This window comes from Kwoniella shivajii, chromosome 9 (genome assembly GCF_035658355.1).
Source record: "Kwoniella shivajii chromosome 9, complete sequence".
In the NCBI taxonomy this organism is placed as follows: domain Eukaryota; kingdom Fungi; phylum Basidiomycota; class Tremellomycetes; order Tremellales; family Cryptococcaceae; genus Kwoniella; species Kwoniella shivajii.
The window spans coordinates 800-19,552 of NC_085916.1; the positions used below are offsets into that span (position 1 = coordinate 800).

Here is an 18,753-nt window from a genome sequence, read left to right on the forward strand (position 1 = left end):
AAACATCAGTGAACAGGGCTGCACAGCCCGTGCTGGTCCATCACGTGTACGGCAGCTTCCGGAGATATGAGTCTATCCGGTTCATTCGCCATCAGCCAGCTAGCGTTGACGGACTTCAACGGTCAATGCACCGTGAAATCCGTTTTCTCCGGTAACCCAATTTGACACCTCCAACACTGCAGTTTAAGATCTTTATATAATGGTACGATTGCACAAGCAAACTTGCGTTTTTGCAATCCACCATTACACAAAACAAGATAAAATGTCTGTCACAAACGTCGAATCTCTTCAATACGGTGTGGCTACCGCATCTCTTGGCTTTTCGTCCAAGTTCACTTTGGAAGACAAATTCGCTGCTATTCAAAAAGCCGGTTTCAAATTCGTTGAACTCGGTTTCTCTGGTTATGTTGAATGGGTCAGACAAAAGCTTCCCAATCTGTAAGTGATGATCAGCAAGGTGAATCAACTAGACAACTGATCATTTGGCAGCCCCGCTTCCACTGCTCCTGAAGAATACGCCGAAGGTGGAGAGCCTGATCCCTCAGATCAGGAGCTTTGGCAAGCTTTGTATAGCAAAACCGACGATGTGAAGGCTCTCGCCGCTAGCTTCGACTTGACCATATTGGTACTTCAACCATTGAATCAATTCGAAGCATGGTCCCCTGGAAGTGAGAGACAACAATGGTGTCGACGCAAGGCAGAGAAGTGGTTACCTCTTTGCTCAAAACTCGGTGTCAAGCAATTGCAGGTTCGTTGTTAAATCTTTCATCCTCTTCAGATGTCCTAGCTGATGTAAAGGGCGATCAGGTTGGCTCAAACGACAAGCCAGAAGCTCCAGCCACCTTCGAAGAGATCGGCCGTGACCTTAACTGGCTCGCAGAGCTTGGAGCTAAACAGAATCCTCCTGTAAAAATTGCATATGAGAGTTGGTGTTTCGGAGAGAGACTTGCTAGTTGGGAGGATACCTGGAAGCTTGTGCAGCTAGGAGTGAGTGCGCGTTCTGATCCTACCCTTTGTATCGACTGACAAATGAGTCATGACAGGACCATCCAAATCTCGGACTTTGCTTGGACACTGCTCACTGGCCTTTGTCTCCTATATACGGCTATGATCCTACCACTGGGGAGGGGTTCACCGATCAACAATTCAAGGAGATGCTCGGTCGACTTTCGGAGATCCCAGGAGAAAAAATCTTCTATGTTGAGCTCTCCGACGTACTCAAACCCGTTGTACCTTTGGGCAAGGGTTCTCCTTTCGACGAATGGAGGGTAAAGGCAAACTCACCTCGTGGAGACCGATTCGTGTGGGCCGTTTGCGGGCGTCCTGTTCCCTTTGTTGGCAGAGATGCGGGTAGACAAGTCAAGACCCAGGATGACATGGGTGGCGCTCGAGTATTGGAGTGTTTCAAGACCATTTTAGCCTCTGGATTCAATGGTAAGTTGACCGATTGATCTGCATCGAAGGCTTACTGGCTGATGTCCTACGAATACGAAGGCCCCGTCATGTGGGAATGTTTCGAAGCTCTTACTATGGAGAAAGACGACGAAGACATCCCTGCTTTGTACGCCAATGCTATGTGGGAGTCTAGAACCAAACTCATTGAAGGTATCAAGTCAGGATAGACTCTTGTACTGTAAAGAATGCAAATCATAATCAGATAGACATGCCTTCTTCTGGGCCGTGAAGTCGTTCCGTCCTGCTGAATCAGTATGCATAGGTATTGAGCTTAGATCCTGCCGTGTAATGTTATCAATGTGCCCTCTCACAGGTGCCCGTCGCTGTCACGATGACAAGCAGGAAACGCGTTCCAAGGTAGAGGTGTGGACGCCTGATGCAGTCATATCGGCAATCGCGTCGCCCAGACTCCCAGACTTCACCTTTTCATGATTCCGGAAACGCGTGTCTAGCTATTGAAATGCATGCGACGTCTGAATGTTGGTACGTATCGTTGCACAGTCGAGACTCGTTTTTCTACCCAGCGAAAGAACCCTTGAATCTGTTCCTTTCTACTCCTTTAAAGCCCAGACCTTTGACTACGAAAAGGTCGCCTCCATCGGACCGATCAGGAAGGGTGTCCCCAATGTAATCCGAGGCAGCGGATGTTACAAACAAGTCTTCGAGATTGGGACCTGGTGTAACAGCAATCAATCGATGACCGACCTCCAAGCAAGTTTATCTACATAGACTCACCTCCAAATACGCAGCAGGTCATGTGCCACGCCTTTGGGAAATCGATCACTACATCGATCTCTCCGGAAGGGGTAAGGCGCACGACTTTGCCGGCAGCCCATCGAGCGGACCAAACACCCCCCTCGGCGTCGGTACACATTCCATCTGGTTCACCATAGCTTTTGTCGAGAATGGAAAAGGTTCTACGATTGCTCATCTTGCCCGTCGGCTGCGATAGGAGGTGATCAAAGATGGCCCAGATTATTATACGCATCACCTACCAGATCATAGTCAAAACAGGCAATCTCTCCTATCCAGCTATCCGTAAAGTACCTAATGTTTCCTCTTTTAGCATTGTTGACGCCTCCCGCCTCTGCTCGTGACTCACATCGTTTGACCATCCTGAGTCCAGCCCATTCCGTTCGTGCAAGTAATTTGATCAAGGACAAGCGGCGCCACGAACGATCCGTCCGCGGCTTCTTCCAGAGAGAACATGCGACCATCTTTTGTGCCATGTTCTAGTCCCAAAGTTCCCGATAAGAAACGACCCTTAGGGTCGACGGTTCCTTCATTAAACCTCTTTTCCTTTCCGTTACATTTCGCGTCAACATCGATCGGAATAATTGGCTTGTTCGAACCATCTGGGGGAAAAGGAAGAGATGAGAAGGGCACAAAAGCAAAGCCAATGTCAATAGCTGCTATCAACTGAGTTCATTATTAGCCCGTGCGCGGCAGCTGGAATAGTGAGAAATTGCTTACACCGGAACCATCTTGTATTCCAGACAGAGAAGTGATCTTGTTCGCGAATGTTTGGTAACCATGTGTACCTGTGGAAGGTTCATATGTGTAGATTTTACGTTGATCGATATCGACGAGATAGAGTCTTTGTGAACGAGTGTCCTGTGATTGCAAACCCAAAGCCTCAGCGTTGTCCTTGCGGCTTGGAGGTGAGCAGATCACAAACCCAAACGGCTCCTAATCAATGTGTTTCATTATCAGCCCTTGAACGCGCAACGATGAGATAGCATACCTACCTTCGCCTAGAGTGCAGCTCAGCTTAAGCAAAGGTTCAGTAACCGTGATATGTTTGGCCATTTTGCTTGCTACCCGATGCATTCAGCGATTGTTGCTTCACTATGTCGAGGAAAAGGTAAAATGACAAAGGATTGGCCAAGTAATTGTTGGGAATCAATCCTCCACGTTAGCCAAGTTCGATAACTCCGATATCTCCGTGGGTTCCCTGAAACCCACCACACTTCGTCCGCTCAACAATCTCGGTTTTCCAGCCGGGTTTCTCTATTCATGTTGTTACTGTTCTTGGGTATACAGCGAGCGTCGTGCAAGAATGTCACAGGAACCCATACCCCCGTCCCAGACGTCCTTGACCGAAATACCGCTCTCTGAAACCCGCGAACCGCAAGATCCTATGGGCTCCGCACCACCACGGAAAAAACGTAAACAAAGACAGCAATTCAGTTGTGCAGGTAAGTCGAACTGGGTTCAAGGGGGCAAAGCCTATTTTGGCTGATGTATGGACTAGAGTGTCGAAGGTTAAAGCTCAAGTGCGATCGACAAGGTGAGATCAAACAGATGCACGGATTTACCTGGATCGTTCTGCTTTCTTGAGAATCTGATTCTGTATTGCTATTTATTTAGTTCCGTGTGCCAACTGCGTCAGAAGGTCTTGTGGGCATCTGTGTCCAGAGAGAGAAAGAACCCAAGGCAACAAGTAAGTTTTATAGATATATTAATCGGACCGATTATATTCACTTGTCCCCACACTCGCTTATCTGGCTCCAAAGGGGATCAGATGGTCTTTTGTCGCGATTAGAAACTCTTGAGGGTGTCTTGCAGCAGCATGGGATACCGGTACCTACATCTGAACAGTCCTCTTCTCAAAATCGCTCTCCATCTCCGGCTGGCACGTCGTTGTCACGAGCCAACCCGACTCCTCGACCAGTGCCGTCTTCGGAACAAAATCTTACGACTGAAGTCTCCAATCGCAGCCCAGACTCACCAAGCGGAACTGGAGCGGCTCTTTCGCAATTAGCTGATGCTGCTGTTCAGATGGACGAAGAAACATCTCCCGGTCTAGGGAGCTGGACAGCCCCTGTGCAGGCTCCTCCGCATACGCATCACGTGCAATTTGATTTCAGCACCCCGTCTACAAAGTCATTGGGGTCTGACCGGACACTGGGACTATCAGGACGTCCGCCGTCTCCCGGAAATCACAGTTACGGTACTCTGGTACTCAGTCAGGGTGGCAGGTCCAAATACCTGGGACCCACGGCAGCAAGCGAATGGCTCAAGGACGTGAGTCTCTTAGTCATCATGATTACCTAGATAAAGCTGAGACATTTCACGCGGACGCAGCAAGAGTGCATTGAACCTCTCGAATCACCTTCCGCATCCCGTATGCCCTCGCCTGACCGCCAGGAGGCATACAGCATATCATCACAAGACGCACCCATTCAACCATCATTCCCGTTTCGAAGCCACCATCAATCGATCGCCAATCTGCTTGCGAGATTGCCGACGATTGAAGAGGGTTCGATGCTAGTAGACTGCTATTACCGGTATTTTGCGTGGCAGTGAGTGATGTATCACTTTCCTGGTACTCAGTCCTCGGTAATCTTGAGCAACGCATTCTTCTTTAGTTACGACGTTGCGCCTAAAGCAACATTTCAACCCATCTTCAACAGGGCGTACCAAAGACCGGCTGGAGGATCTCGCCACGTGGTGGCTCAAGAGCTCGCCCTCGTGTATGCAATTTTAGCTATGGGTGCTCTGCATAATCTGGAATTTCGACCGAATGATCCTTGCGGAGAAACTTATTGTAACTTAGCCAAAGCGTGTTTGGCCAAAGGTGACTTCCTCGTACAAACCACTCTAGCTGGTATACAGACTCTCGTGAGTAAAAAGTCTGGTCATATGATGAGCGGGCCAAGCTGAAGTGATACTAGCACGTTATGGCACATTACTTTCTGTAAGTATGGCCAACAAACGCCCTCGTGAAGGCGTTGGGCTGATTATAGAATGGTGTAGGGAGACTGAGAGGGTCGTAATGGCGATGCCGCCTGGCCGCTGTGGGGGATGGCTATGAGACTAATCCAAGCTGTGAGCGATTGTCATCCATGGCTCCCATGAGAGTACGTCGAGATTGACCAATTTGCCATAATAATTAGATGGGCATGCACCGCGACGGTGCGCGCTGGAACCTCCCTGCTGAGGTAGTAGAGGAGCGTAGGTAGGTGATGATCTACCGTCATGCTGATCAAGGTTGACCTCATGATTGCTGTGTCAGACGCGTCTTTTGGGAATGTAATACTGCCGATATTTTCCAGGTGAGCATTAACGTTACGGGAGACAAATGAGTTTTTTACTGAAACAGAGTTGGTAGGCCAACTGCTTTTCTCGACCGTGAGTTTTCGAATGGATGCTTGGCTGTTGCGAATCAAGCTGATCTTATTCGAACGACCAAGGTGTACAATGTCACCCGATTATATAGATACCGCTTTTCCAGCCAGCAGACGAGCACCTTTTGAGAAAGATTTTTTCATTCTCAAGTTTGAACTGACACAAATCTCGGTCTCGTAAGTGAACAAAGCCTACTAAACGCGACCGCTCAGCTGAATATTCATCTTTTAGCATCTTGGGTAACGCAATGCAAGTGAAGGCGGCACCGTATAGCACCGTTGGGGAGCTGCATCAACAGCTGTACGTTAATTTAGCGAGTCCAAGACATCAATTGACCTGATTCGGCTTTGACCTGTCGTAGAAGCGATTTTGAGCGGCAAATTCCGTATAATTTTCGATGCAGAGCGGCTCTCTTGTCAATGCCATCCGTGTACGCGGATCCTGTCGGGGCTATACGAGAGAGTCCGCCGGCTTCGCAAGCTAATCTGATCATCAATCTACAGGTGAGTGATGTCCATTTCAAACTCGTATGGCTCATGCTAATGTGCTCAAAGCAATCAACTCTTGCCATCAATCTTTCCGAGACCCTCCTCTTCCTGCATCGACCCTACTATGCGCAAGCCTTACATGACCAATCTGAAGAACCCACTAAATCCTCCTTTGGACCTTCTTTCCTCGCAGTCGTAGAGCGGTGTCATACCATCATCAGTGTGGTTACCAATCTCTTTTCTCTTCACCCAAATGTCTGCGCTCGCCATTGGTTTCTCTGGGTGAGTCTTCATGACACTGTTGAAGTCTGGTGCTTGTGTTCATTATTCTCTCGAATTTATTAGTATCATGCTTTCAATTGTGCAGTATGTCTCGGGACGCTCATCTTCCGAAGCCCGCAAAACGCTCTGGCAGGATTTGCCCTATCCCAGATTGACGCTACTATTGCCGTCTATACCGCAGGGGTTCAAGGCGGCACATCGAAGCGCATGCTAAACAACCTGCGCTGGCTTCTTCGACTCAGAGCCCAAGCTGCCCGGAAAATCGATCGGACAGTCGCTCCGGATATGCAAGCGGAGAGTACGGCCGATAGCGACGACGAGAACATCGAGTTGATTGGATGGAGAACGCGTTTGATTGAGCGAGTATCCAAGGGGTCTCAAAAAGCCAGGACCATTTCTCACAACACGCCCAGCGTATCTGGCGCTACCGAATCGCCAAACGCCGATGTGAACGATACAGTATCTATCGCACTGCAGCAGTTGTTGGGGAACTCGCAAGGACAGGGACAGGAGTTTCACAATCCGGCACAATCTGGAAGCGGTGTCAACATATCCTCCAACGAGCTTTTTGATACCTCGACAAACGATCTTGTGAGTTTCGCATCACGCGTTTGTCACGCAGCTGGCTGACGTGTCGCCAAAGTTGCATCAATTCTGGGATCCCATGATGCTGCAGGAAATACCTGAATCTTCTGGACAACCGACTGCGGTGAGTACTATTGTCTGTTTTATAAATATTCATGATGGCTAACACTGGTCATCTAGGGGACAAATTGGTGGGACTGGGACGCGGGATTGGGGGCAGACCAGGGAGCAGGAGGTGTATAAGAAGGACAATCGTATGTCACATGCATGTATACTACATCTCCTCAGGAGATTGTGATTGCCAATGAGCCCTCGAGCTCTCGCTGGATCAAAGCGTTCCATGTGTACGTGCAACCGAATTGATAAAACAACATGAATCGTTGCCTTACGGTATAAGCCTCGACAAATCGCAGCAACATGCGGAACAAACTCAGGTAAAATCATCTCTCGTTTCTTGGCGCTATCCTGTCCAATCTCATCTGAATTATCACTCACGGTAGTCGGCACTCCATTTTCTTTGTGTACAAAGCGATCATACCAGGACAGAGCCCTTAGTTAAATCACTTCCCCGCTCAATCACATGAGGATATCTGCTGTCAGAATGTGACCCCGTAGTCAGTTACGTACATCATGGCTCGATAATGTAAATTGTCGGGTGCATGCAGGAAAAGTAAGATAAAAATTCTCATTCCAGAGCGTAAACTGCTGACCTCATGGCAACGCAGCAAAGCATCCTTAACCGGTCCTCTTTAGCATCGCGCGTGTGATCTGGAGAAAATCCAACCGCTTCTTCCGGTGAGCGGGAATATGTCTTTATCCGTTCCTGCTAGTCATCTTTTGTCCGTGATCTCGTCGGGTCAGTTCTGGTTCAAAGAATGGGACGAATTGGTATAAATATATGGGGGATTCCAAGCGATAAAAGAAACAAATCCTCCCGCACTTGTAATCATCCACACCAAACCTCTTCCTCAGACCATTCACGCCAATCCCAACAGAGCAAACACTAAAATGGTTAAAGTCGAAGGAAAAAGTTAGTCTTCTCAGACAATCTAGATGACACCTCGTATATCGTCTGCTCACATATTGTACACCATAGCATACATTATCACTGGTGGATGTGGAGGAATTGGAGGCACAGTAGCCAAGTCTATCATTGCCAAAGGTGGTTACGTTGTCGTGAGTTAATTTTTGGAGGATCCATGAGGTGGACGCCGGGAATGACGTGCTTATTTGAATTTCAGTCATTCGACATCCTTGAGACTGAAGCCGGCGAAGCCAAAGTGAAGACCTACCACCCCGAGCGAGCTTTCTACTTCAAATGTAACATCGCCGATCTAGACTCTGTTGTTGCTGCAACCGCCGAAGCCCTCAAAGTCATCCCCAAAGGATCTCTCTTCGGAGCTGTTCACTGTGCAGCTATCGCTCCTGGCCGACAATGGAACAACAAGCTTGTCGACAGCTGTAAGGTGAGTGCTCAATGTACCCGTCTGTATGATCTGACCCCGTCACCTGATGGTAGACCTTCACCAAAGTCCTCGAAGTGAATGTCTTCGGTACATTCGCCGTAAATGCTGCCATTGCAGATGCCATCAATTCCCAGTACCCTGATGAAGGACCTTTCGCCCCTAGAGTCACTGAAGAACGAGGTTGTATTGTGAACATCGCCTCCGTTGTTGCTCAACCTGTACCAGCGCGATGCTTGACCTACGGTGTTTCAAAATGTGAGTACTCAGAACTTATAGAGCGTATGAAGTTATGGCCTAACTCTATATTGGAACAACAGCGGCCGTTCTTGGCATCACCCAAGGTATGGCTGACTTCCTTGGCCCCTCTGGTATCCGAGTCAACTCAGTCTCCCCTGCCGTGGTGGCTTCAGGTCTCATGAGTTCCGATCGACTGGTGAGCAAATTTTGATGTATCTTCCCAGTGTCAAGCCTGACATGTGATAAACAGCCTTATTTCCAAGGAGAACTTGAGGCTGGTGTCATCTTCCCTCGACGAATTACTCATCCTGACGAGATCAGCGATGCCATTCTATTCTTATTGGAGAACTCGATGATGAATGACTTCAACATCCGAGTGGACGGTGGATGGAGAGGAAGCAGCAACTGGGGTGGACCCAATGACCGTAAGCGGTTTCATGCTCCCAACTGATGTGTATTTCGCTAATATTTTTTGCAATGAAATAGCCCGAAAGAACGCTTTGTCTTTGGAGTAAAAGTGGTTAGCCTAATTGCGGGTAGTATCATTCACATTCAATAGTAGTCCAATGTAAATACGGCACTTCATGCATTGCAATATCTTCCATCATGATATCAGTACTCCACGTTGCTCCTTGCACACTTTCGATCTGCTGCAACAAATCAGGGTGACATAGCTCTGCAGGTCTAGGTCTTATGATTGCATACATAGCTATGGTTGCTCCCTGTCGTGCGGCTTCGCTGGGTTTGGACCGATATGATTGTGACGTGGTCTGGAGACGGATAAAACGGACAAAGCAAGAGACACCGTCATCCATTTCTACTTCCGGTAAACCCGATCACACCTTAACTGTTCCCTGAGAGTGACGTGGTGGGCTTATCCTATCCGCCGGTATGACCTGAAAAGTTCGACAAGACAAATTTGCAAAGTATTGTTCCGCCTGAAAGTGACCCTGGCCCCCAGCGGGGGTTCAAGAAGGTTTTATAAAGACAAACTAGCGAATTTTCCATCGTTTTTGGCCCCATTGTTTCCGTTCAACCAAGTTTGTAGTGTATCGATTCATACATACACAGCTCATCGCAATGGCACCGGCCAAAACCAGAAAGGAAGGATCTTCTGATGGTCAAGATGGACATCCAGATTACTCGCTCAATATGATCGTGAGTTTGAAAACGTATACCAGCTGACTGACAGCCTTCTCACTCTACAGGACGAGGACTTGATCCGTTCCGAAAACGACGATAAACTCACCTTGTATTTGTTTTTTCTGATTTTAGCCGTGAGTTCAGTTATGCAATACAAGGTATTATTATGCAATGGTGTGTATGATTCTCTAGGCCGCGATAGCAGGATTTCTTTTCGGTTATGACACGGCTGTCGTAGGTGTGGCACTCCCATTGATTGGGACCGATCTAGGCAGTGAATTGTCTTCTGCTCAACAAGAGATAGTCACTGCTGGTACGACAATTGGTGCCATATTTGGCTCCGCCATTTTGGGATCGTTAAGTGACAAATTAGGACGAAAGTGGTCTATCACCATCGCAGATTTGTTGTAAGTTGTGCGGTACGGGACTGTGTAACATCTAATGACAAATCTTCAGCTTTACTGTAGGCGCTGTTTTGATCGCATGCAGCTACTCATTAGCGCAAATAATTGTCGGTCGAGTTATACTAGGTGTAGGAGTGGGAGGAGCAGCGGTTATTGCCCCCATGTACATCACCGAGCTTGCCCCCACAGCAGTACGTGGTAGATGTATTGGCATTAAGTGAGCTATTTTGTGTGCCAAGTGCTCCACACGATCTATAGCTGATTCTTCGATTTAGTGCCTTGTTCATTCCTGTTGGCCAAGTCGTAGCGGCAGGCATCGGAGCTGGTGTACAGAAAATGAAGCATGGATGGCGACTTCTCTGTGAGTCGACTTCGGCTTCTTTAACATCCGATGTTGATCATATGATTCAGTCGCTCTTGGCGTTGTCCCTTCTATGGTACAGCTTTGCCTGATGCACTGGCTGCCTGAATCACCCCGAGTCTTGATACTTCGCGGTAAAAAGGAAGAAGCCCGTCAAGTCATGGCAAAAGTGTACAAAAATGCTCCGGAAGCACAAATCGAATTCAAGCTCAGAGTAGCGGAAGAATACGTTGCGGCCACCACCAGACTACAACGGGAGATGACCCTTTCTCAACGTGTCCACAAACTCTGGACCACAAAAGCATACAGGCGACCTATCATAACCGTCAGCGGACTGCAATTCTTTGGACAGCTGTGTGGTTTCAACGCTCTTCTGTATTACGCCGGAACTTTATTCGGATTACTCGGCCTGTCAAACCCCGCTCTGGGCGGTCTCATCCCATCTGGAGTCAATGCGCTTTTCCTGGTGAGTCTCCATTTCCATTAGTCAACCTCAACTTTGATGCTCAGCTAAACTACTGTGAAAAGATCATCGGTATGTCTTTAGTGGACCGCGTGGGACGCCGTGGTTTGCTAGTGTGGTTTGGGCCTATCATGGTAAGATCATTCTTTGCCATTACCTTTTCCTACACTGACCTGAACTTGGGCTTAGATTGCAGGCCTTGTTTGGAACATCGCTGCATTCCATCGTGAGTGAACAATATGTCATGAACGAATTGGACTGATATTTCATAGATCTCTGTGAACCGACTGGGGGACTATTGGACACCTCTTATGTGTACGACAAGACCGCTGTAGGCATCGTCATCGGGGGAATCGTGCTGTTCACCGCCGGCTTCGGTATGACCTATTCCCATTTGGCTTGGTATCAATCCGAATTTTTGGCGCTTGAAATCCGAGCTTCCGGCTCAGCCATTGCTACCACAACCTGTTGGATCGCAAACCTCATCGTCTCGGTGTCTTTCCTATCAGAACTCGAAACACTTACTCCTGCTGGAACGTACGGTCTTTACCTAGGCTTTGTAGTGGCAGGATATATTTTTGTCCTCTTCTGCTATCCGGAATCGAGTAAGTCAACTTGAGCTTGTACCCTACAGAACGAAACAGCTAAACAGAATATTTCCGCAGAGGGACTGTCCATTGATGAGATCGCGACTGTATTCCACGAAGGTTTTGGCATTAAAAAATCGGTTGAGATGCGCCAGGCAAAGGCCGAGCTCCGCGCCAAGTGGGCGAAGGAGAAGGATGGAGGAGTTCATGACTCAGCCAAGAAAGCGAAGGAGACTGCACATCTCGAGTTCGCTCCCCGAATTACCCGGGGTTTCAGGGATGACAACGACAATCAGGCCTGAACAACGCAAACCCGATTTGGTAAAGAATGACTGGAAACAGGGGGAGGAAACCTTTTAGCAACCTAATCCGTTGCTGCAACGTCCTTGTTCGTCGTAATAGAAGTATAGAAACATAGATTTTAAATCAGGAGTTGCCTGCCATGCGGGTATGCATTCGTCCATATATTCACTCGCTCTCTTCCCCGACTCATGATGAATGAGACATTGCACTTTGGACTGGGCCCCGATTGCGGTTATTGCCCATCAGTCCGCCGCTTAAGATATCCACATTTAAAAGTAGCACTTGATTTGGGTGTTTGCAACGCTGCGATACAATTTCTGCTTGAAGCAGCAGGCAAGATACTTGTCATGCTCGTTAGCTATAGTTCATGGAAATGAACGCTGCTCCAATTCTGATCTCACCTTCGTGTGTTGACCTGCAAAGCAACGTGGATTTCTTGCCGATTCCAGTGGTCACAAGCTAGACTACCACTGGTTGGCGATTCTTCCAACTCAAGCGACAACCCATCTCACTTCTCCCCGTGTCTTTAGCTCCGCGGCGCGGACATATATCTGCCACGGTCATGGCTCATGTGCTCTGACCTGCTTTGTAAACCCGTTAGGTCTCACCGGCCGACTCTTGAGAGCGGCACGAGTACATTAGAGCCGCCAGAGGGTCCCATTTGTTCGGAACTACTGGCAAATAAATTACGACACGCGTTTCGCTTATGAGTTTTGAAGGGTTGGACAGAATTGCAAATGGTGAGCTAGGAACCCCGTTATTTCCGTGCTCATTTTGTTTCCGACAAACAAGCTAGCTCATACCGGCGAAAGCGGATATATTAGAGAGGTACGACTTCTTTTGGAGTCCCACCAAACGTCCCATCAGGGAAGAACGGGCTCCGGGTTTCGCCCCACGTCAGTCACTGGCTGCTGATTCAGATCCCCTTTTCCGCCATTCTGTCATGTCTCACGAAAAGTACTTAAAGAGCGGATTGAACGAGCTGAATGTACTGTTTCACCCTTCTCTTCCACCCATTCGAGCTATATCAAGTTTATACAAACCCAATCGATTACAAGAAGATATGCAGGAGATTAAGCGCAACGATATCACGCCTGAGAGCGCATCCATGAAAGGCGATCTCATCTATGGCACCAAACCTGAAGCTGTTCACTATGAGAATGCGCCTACTTTTGAAGGCGCAATCACATCAGGTCATCTCATTGTGAGCGTTCATTCTCAGCGGAACTACAAGTCCGCCCCGACTGACTCCAGCGACCACACAGGATGAAAACCTTTTGCGAGCCGAAAATGAAGACAAGGTTACCCCTTACTTCATCTTCCTTATCTCGATTGCCGCAGTGGCGGGATTCCTGTTCGGATATGGTAAGTGGTTTTCATCCCCATAAGGTTTGCTTATACCGACGATTTGTCCCAGATACCGCGGTCATTGGATCTGCTCTGCCACTGGTTGGCACAGATCTTGGACACGTCATCTCCACATCTGAGCAAGAGATCATCACCGCTGGTACCACCATAGGTGCCATCTTTGGTGCTATGATCTTGGGTGGCCTTGCTGACAAGATTGGCCGAAAATGGTCGATGGCCCTCGCCGATCTCTTGTGAGTGTCATTCTTCTTTGGCTCGATAGCTTACGCTGACAATTTACAAATGAAAGCTTTACTGCTGGAGCGATCATCATCGCAGCTTCATACTCGGTGCCTCAAATGATTGTCGGACGTCTTATTTTGGGTGTCGGTGTCGGTGGTGCCGCCGTCATTGGACCATTGTACATCACCGAGCTTGCTCCTACAGCCGTTCGAGGACGATGTATCGGTGTCAATGCTTTCTTTATCCCCTTTGGACAAGTCATAGCCAGTGCTTTGGGTGCTGCCTTCCAGAATAGAGTTCCAGCTCACATTGCTTGGAGATTACTGTGTAAGTACTAGTGGTTCCTTGAGAATAGAGTTTGGCGTTGTAGAGTATAGCGTTGACTCTGGGTGCTCTTACGACAGTCGCTTTGGGAGTCATTCCGTCCATCGTCCAACTCACCTTAATGCATTGGTTACCGGAGTCTCCTCGTGTCTTATTGCTTCGCGGAGATACCGAGAGGGCTAGAGAAACCATCAAGACTATCTACAAAGGTGCCTCTGACGAAGTGATTGACTTCAAGATGACAGTCACCCAGCAGTACGTCGACGCTACCACAGTCATGCAGAGGCAATACACTATCTTGCAGCAATGGAAACGACTGTGGACCCACAAGCCTTACCGACGTGCCATTATTGCTGTATCTTTGATTCAAGCTTTCGGTCAGCTCACCGGTTTCAACACTCTGCTTTATTACTCTGGAAATATCTTCGGTCTGCTCGGTCTCAAAAATTCCGCTGCTGCCGGTTTGATCCCTGCTGGTGGTAATGCCATGTTCTTGGTGAATATTTCATTTACGATTGTATATGATTAGAGAGGACGTCAATCTAACTATATTTGGTCACAGTTCATCGGTATGACCGTTGTCGATCGACTCGGTCGACGAAGGCTCCTTGTCTTGGCGATTCCCGGGATGATCATCGGAATGGTCTGGATGATCATATCTTTCCATTGTAAGCGGCATCCATGGGATCGTGGAAAGGACATTACTGATCAAAGCTGTCCTGTCATCCAGTCTTGACTAGACCCACTGGCGGCCAGTTGGTCGAAGGGTTTGCCTATTCGAATGGTATCGTCGGCAGTGTCTTGGGTGCCATCTTGCTCTTCACGGCTTGTTTCGGTCTCACCTACTCTCACATTGTATGGTACCAATCCGAGTTCCTCGCCTTGGAGATCCGTGCCCTTGGGTCCTCGATTGCCACAACCTGCTGCTGGCTCGCAAATTTGGTCGTCTCGGTATGTTACCTCACCCAGCTCAAATCTTTGGGTGCCACCGGTACATACGGTCTTTACTTGGGCTTCATGCTCGTTGGTTACGTATTTGTATTCTTCTGCTACCCCGAAACCAAAGGTCTTTCCATCGATGAGACACAATCCGTGTTCCTAGAGGGCTACGGGGTGAAGAAAGCCCAAATGATGTTGAAGGAAAAGCGAAAGATGACAGCGGAGCTCAACTCAACTGTTTAAAGGGAACGTTCCAATATCGATGAGGAGAGCGTATGAAGAACAGTACATGTGGCGGAAGAATCTGTGGGCAAGTGGTGGTAGTTAGGGGTGTACAATACGAAATCATTACTTGTTTAGTTTAGTATCCTAATCGGAAGAGAACATATGTCATGCAGGGTGTCTCATCTTATCATGTAGCAGATGCTCGAGCAGTACAGAGACGATGCTAGACCGTGAAAGCAAATTTGCTTGCAACATGTCTGGCTGACAGCGTGAGCCTAAATTTCATCAACTAACATGTATACTAGATTGCTCCAGTTCCGAGCAATTCGATGTCATTTACCGAGGTGAGGCAAAGATAGAAGTAGAGCATAAACAGCGACCGGTAGAATCCACTAGCTCACGGAGGCCAACAAGAGCCATGCCGCTGACTGTCAATTATGCTTCATCCTAAACCATATACTCTGTCGGTGTACACATGAGTCTGATTTGTTGTCGAGGTCATGATTTACAGGAGACTAACGGCCAGTGCTGAACGATATAGAGGTTGTTACAACTCACAACACAGCAAATGCAAGGCGGTATGATGATGACGTCGTTGCGCAAGCCGTCAACGACAGTGTTGAACCACTGTACTCTATCTTATCCTCCATCAAACATCTGTCTTGAGGGCGATAACCGACTCTCAGACTTTCCTAGCAATCAAAAGTACGTTTACGCTTGTTATCCGACGCAACTTTTACTGTCGCTGTGATATCTGTATCGATATATCTGGACGACAATATCATCGCCTAGGTTGGCGTCGTGTATTCGAAATTACCGAGTACACTGAGCACAGTCACCTTTGACGGATAGAGCACTGCGCGACAATCTCATTTGCTGGATTGATCAAATGGAGCTTCTTATCGTTGATTTTACGTCTTTGTCTAGACTTCACAGGTCCTTGCTTACTATATCGGAAGTACTGGCAATGATCATTGACTCCAGGCCATGAGACATCATCTAGCAGACCCAGAAAGGACAGAGCTATCAGCATCTCTGAACAGATAAAGTCATGCAGCTGCATGGTGGTCTATAGACTCAACCTGACTTTTCATGCCAAAGCAGAGCAAACGTACATCTCCCCAGGAAATGAATCGGTGCTACATGACACAAGAGAGGGGATGTGAGGATTCTCCACTTTGTGCAGGAACGCCACTCTGGTACCTCTGACGGCATGCCTGCTCGCGCTACCACCATACTCGCTAGTGGGAAAAACTGCCACATTGCAAGAAACGTCTAAATGGGTTGCATGATGATTAATTGTACATGAGAAAATGTCCGCTACTATGTCGAAAAAGTCGTGAAATATGTATATAAAAGGCGATGGTAGTTTTGAATCATGCTTTGTAAGGAGATGGAGAGACACCTGCGATCAATGCTTTGAGTCTGAGGGCGAGTCGCTTGGAGTGGAATCGAGTGTAAGGCAAGTATCCAACGAAGATCCATAAGTTGGGTACTCCTGATTCCTTGTAGGCAGACTTGAATTCTCCCTCATCATCGACACCCCAGATAGGACCACACTGGTCTGCTATCTTGTCTCCAAGAGTGTTTCGCACAGAGTCGATAGTATTGGAGAAACCGGTAGCGAAAACGATGAGGTCGTAGTGTCGTTCTCTGCCTCCCGAAAGAATGACTTTGTCCTCTGTGAACTTCTCGATGAAACCGGGCTCGACCTTGATCTTGTCATTGATGATCTGCTCACAAGCACCGGCATCGAAGTAGAAACCACCGTTTCTAGTAGAACCGAGGGTAGCGTTACCGGTACCACGTTGACCACGCCATGTTCTCAAACCTTTGGCGTGAAGGGCATCGAGCAACTCCTTGTCGAGATTCTCTAAAGTTTCCGCGTTTCGTCGGGAGAGCTCTTCCGCTGGACCAGTGGGGTGGCAAATGTCAAACGATCTTGCTCCTCAATGTCGGGTCGAACACCGTTCTTAGGCTCGTAGCCACCAATTGCACGTGGAACAGAGTGGGTCAAGGACATGATATACGTTGGCGATCTTTGAAGGAGAGTCACATCGATTCCCCGTCGTGCGCAATCGTAGGCAGTGTCGAAACCAGATGAAGAAGTACCAACCACGAGGACCTTCTTGCCAACAAAGTCTCGGGAAGAGTCATGAGCGGTCGAATGTCTGTAGATACCGGCTTTCCAGTCGGCGATACCAGGAACAACAGGTAAGGTTGGAACACCACAAAGCGAGGTTGCCATTACCTATGTTTGAACACAGTCAGTCTTAAAGGTCTCAAGGGAATTCGATTGTGGTACTCACAACGTGCTTGGGATGCAGAGTTCTAAGCTCCTTCCCACCCTTGTTGACCTTGACCGTCCAGTCACCGGACTCGCTTTGTTCAGCCGAGACTACTTTCGAGCTGTTCCAAACATGAAGCTCCATAGCAGAGGCGTACCATTGCATGAATAGACCTTGCTTTTGAGCGGGAGTGTAGGTTGGCCATCGTTCAGGGTAAGGGAAGTAGGGGAAGTGATCGGCCCAATGAGGGAAGTGGAGTGAGAGGTATTCATATCGTTTGGTCCATACTTCACCTATCTCCGCGCTGTGGTCAACTATTAAAGTGGTGACACCAAGTGCCTTCAATCGCGCAGTGAGGGCGAGACCACTGTCGAATAGTTATTAGCACAGGGCTGTCATTGACCTATTGACCTATTGACAGTTGCACTTACTTCTGACCACCTCCAACAACTACCACTTCAGGCTGGACCTTGTCATCGTCGATCGCACGCTGCTTCTCCCAACTGACTTCGCCAGTCATGTGACCATCGGCTACGTGTAATTCGGGGAAATCGTGAAGAGACTCGATGACGGTGTGAAGGGTCCAGACCTTCCAGCCTTCGGGAGTCTGTACTGCATTGAGCACAGCATGAGCGCCAGCAATCTCGGTGTCCAAAGCAAAGACTATTTGCAGGTAAGACAAGTCGGCGTAGGGTCGGTGAATCTTGGGAGCAGGAGTTAAGAATCGCAAATTCTTGGCTCTGGTTGTAGGAAGGAGATCACCGGCGGCTTGACGAATAGCCTTCTTGAAGTTGAATGTTCGGTAATCCCAAGTGAAAGCGAGTTTGTCTCTCCAAACACCTAGAAAGTTCAATTCAGCATCTGTATACATAACTTCCATTCTGCAATTGAGGGAACTTACCGAATTCCAAGAATAGATCGGCGAAACCATCTGCATCGCCGTTGGCCAAAACTTCGGACAATCGACCAATGATAGCTTCGGCTTCCTCAGTGGCATCCGCGTTTTCAGCGATGTCTGCCCCTAAAGATTGAATGGTAGGGAGAGCATGATTGTATTTGAAATCATACATGTAGTTATCAGCGAGGGGGAGTTTGGGGCTCTTTTCGATCTCGATGCTGCCCTCGACGACTTTTGCTTTGAGGTCAGCGGCAGCGACATTGTTGGTCTCTGAAACAGCGGTAGGGGCCATTGTGTCTGTTTTTTTAAGTTGTAGGATGTGTCTTGACAAGAGGATAGGAAAGATTCCACGAAAATTAACACTCGATCCACTTTCATTATATAGGAGGTCCAGCCGCTGGTCACCAATTTTATCGCCATGAGCGGAGAAAACAAGCTCGTGTACAGCGGAATTAACGGGGAAAAGGGTTATCCTCGCAAAATGGTGCAACGAACATGTGGCGCTCGGACATAAAGAAGTATCGCGCGTTTCTATCGTTAGGTGAAAAAATTCTTGGTTTCCAGCTGGGACACCGTCAGAATCA

The 18,753-nt window shown here is 48.2% G+C and overlaps 8 protein-coding genes across 8 annotated transcripts; 6 read left to right on the top strand and 2 right to left on the bottom strand.

The window, feature by feature from the left end:
- Window positions 1-262: 262 nt before the first annotated feature.
- IL334_006320 (uncharacterized protein) lies at window positions 263-1,622 on the top strand (the record flags this gene model as incomplete). Its single annotated transcript, XM_062938024.1, has 5 exons — window positions 263-438; window positions 490-748; window positions 808-987; window positions 1,044-1,434; window positions 1,495-1,622. The coding sequence occupies 5 exons, from the start codon at window positions 263-265 to the stop codon at window positions 1,620-1,622; spliced, it is 1,134 nt and encodes a 377-aa protein (XP_062794075.1).
- Window positions 1,623-1,971: 349 nt separating this feature from the next.
- IL334_006321 (uncharacterized protein) lies at window positions 1,972-3,264 on the bottom strand (the record flags this gene model as incomplete). The annotated part of the gene is made up of 7 exons (XM_062938025.1): window positions 1,972-2,129; window positions 2,191-2,398; window positions 2,451-2,502; window positions 2,558-2,874; window positions 2,929-3,069; window positions 3,134-3,144; window positions 3,204-3,264. 7 exons carry the CDS (start codon window positions 3,262-3,264, stop codon window positions 1,972-1,974), a joined length of 948 nt encoding a protein of 315 aa, XP_062794076.1.
- Window positions 3,265-3,514: 250 nt separating this feature from the next.
- IL334_006322 (uncharacterized protein) lies at window positions 3,515-5,223 on the top strand (the record flags this gene model as incomplete). The annotated part of the gene is made up of 9 exons (XM_062938026.1): window positions 3,515-3,653; window positions 3,710-3,745; window positions 3,826-3,898; window positions 3,972-4,482; window positions 4,543-4,760; window positions 4,827-5,005; window positions 5,074-5,079; window positions 5,133-5,155; window positions 5,215-5,223. 9 exons carry the CDS (start codon window positions 3,515-3,517, stop codon window positions 5,221-5,223), a joined length of 1,194 nt encoding a protein of 397 aa, XP_062794077.1.
- A 39-nt stretch (window positions 5,224-5,262) lies between these two features.
- On the top strand, window positions 5,263-7,184 carry IL334_006323 (uncharacterized protein; the record flags this gene model as incomplete). Its single annotated transcript, XM_062938027.1, has 11 exons — window positions 5,263-5,286; window positions 5,355-5,416; window positions 5,474-5,513; window positions 5,570-5,589; window positions 5,652-5,762; window positions 5,818-5,886; window positions 5,948-6,089; window positions 6,141-6,356; window positions 6,420-6,947; window positions 7,000-7,065; window positions 7,122-7,184. 11 exons carry the CDS (start codon window positions 5,263-5,265, stop codon window positions 7,182-7,184), a joined length of 1,341 nt encoding a protein of 446 aa, XP_062794078.1.
- Window positions 7,185-7,994: 810 nt separating this feature from the next.
- Window positions 7,995-9,159, top strand: IL334_006324 (uncharacterized protein; the record flags this gene model as incomplete). The annotated part of the gene is made up of 6 exons (XM_062938028.1): window positions 7,995-8,117; window positions 8,183-8,407; window positions 8,461-8,662; window positions 8,725-8,840; window positions 8,895-9,069; window positions 9,131-9,159. 6 exons carry the CDS (start codon window positions 7,995-7,997, stop codon window positions 9,157-9,159), a joined length of 870 nt encoding a protein of 289 aa, XP_062794079.1.
- A 565-nt stretch (window positions 9,160-9,724) lies between these two features.
- On the top strand, window positions 9,725-11,904 carry IL334_006325 (uncharacterized protein; the record flags this gene model as incomplete). Its single annotated transcript, XM_062938029.1, has 10 exons — window positions 9,725-9,802; window positions 9,853-9,921; window positions 9,980-10,194; window positions 10,244-10,408; window positions 10,467-10,552; window positions 10,603-11,018; window positions 11,081-11,149; window positions 11,205-11,241; window positions 11,288-11,620; window positions 11,681-11,904. The coding sequence occupies 10 exons, from the start codon at window positions 9,725-9,727 to the stop codon at window positions 11,902-11,904; spliced, it is 1,692 nt and encodes a 563-aa protein (XP_062794080.1).
- Window positions 11,905-12,968: 1,064 nt separating this feature from the next.
- On the top strand, window positions 12,969-15,001 carry IL334_006326 (uncharacterized protein; the record flags this gene model as incomplete). Its single annotated transcript, XM_062938030.1, has 7 exons — window positions 12,969-13,109; window positions 13,171-13,270; window positions 13,323-13,506; window positions 13,563-13,822; window positions 13,900-14,315; window positions 14,382-14,487; window positions 14,550-15,001. 7 exons carry the CDS (start codon window positions 12,969-12,971, stop codon window positions 14,999-15,001), a joined length of 1,659 nt encoding a protein of 552 aa, XP_062794081.1.
- A 1,358-nt stretch (window positions 15,002-16,359) lies between these two features.
- On the bottom strand, window positions 16,360-18,461 carry IL334_006327 (uncharacterized protein; the record flags this gene model as incomplete). The annotated part of the gene is made up of 5 exons (XM_062938031.1): window positions 16,360-16,892; window positions 16,973-17,234; window positions 17,293-17,638; window positions 17,703-18,111; window positions 18,173-18,461. The coding sequence occupies 5 exons, from the start codon at window positions 18,459-18,461 to the stop codon at window positions 16,360-16,362; spliced, it is 1,839 nt and encodes a 612-aa protein (XP_062794082.1).
- Window positions 18,462-18,753: the final 292 nt, after the last annotated feature.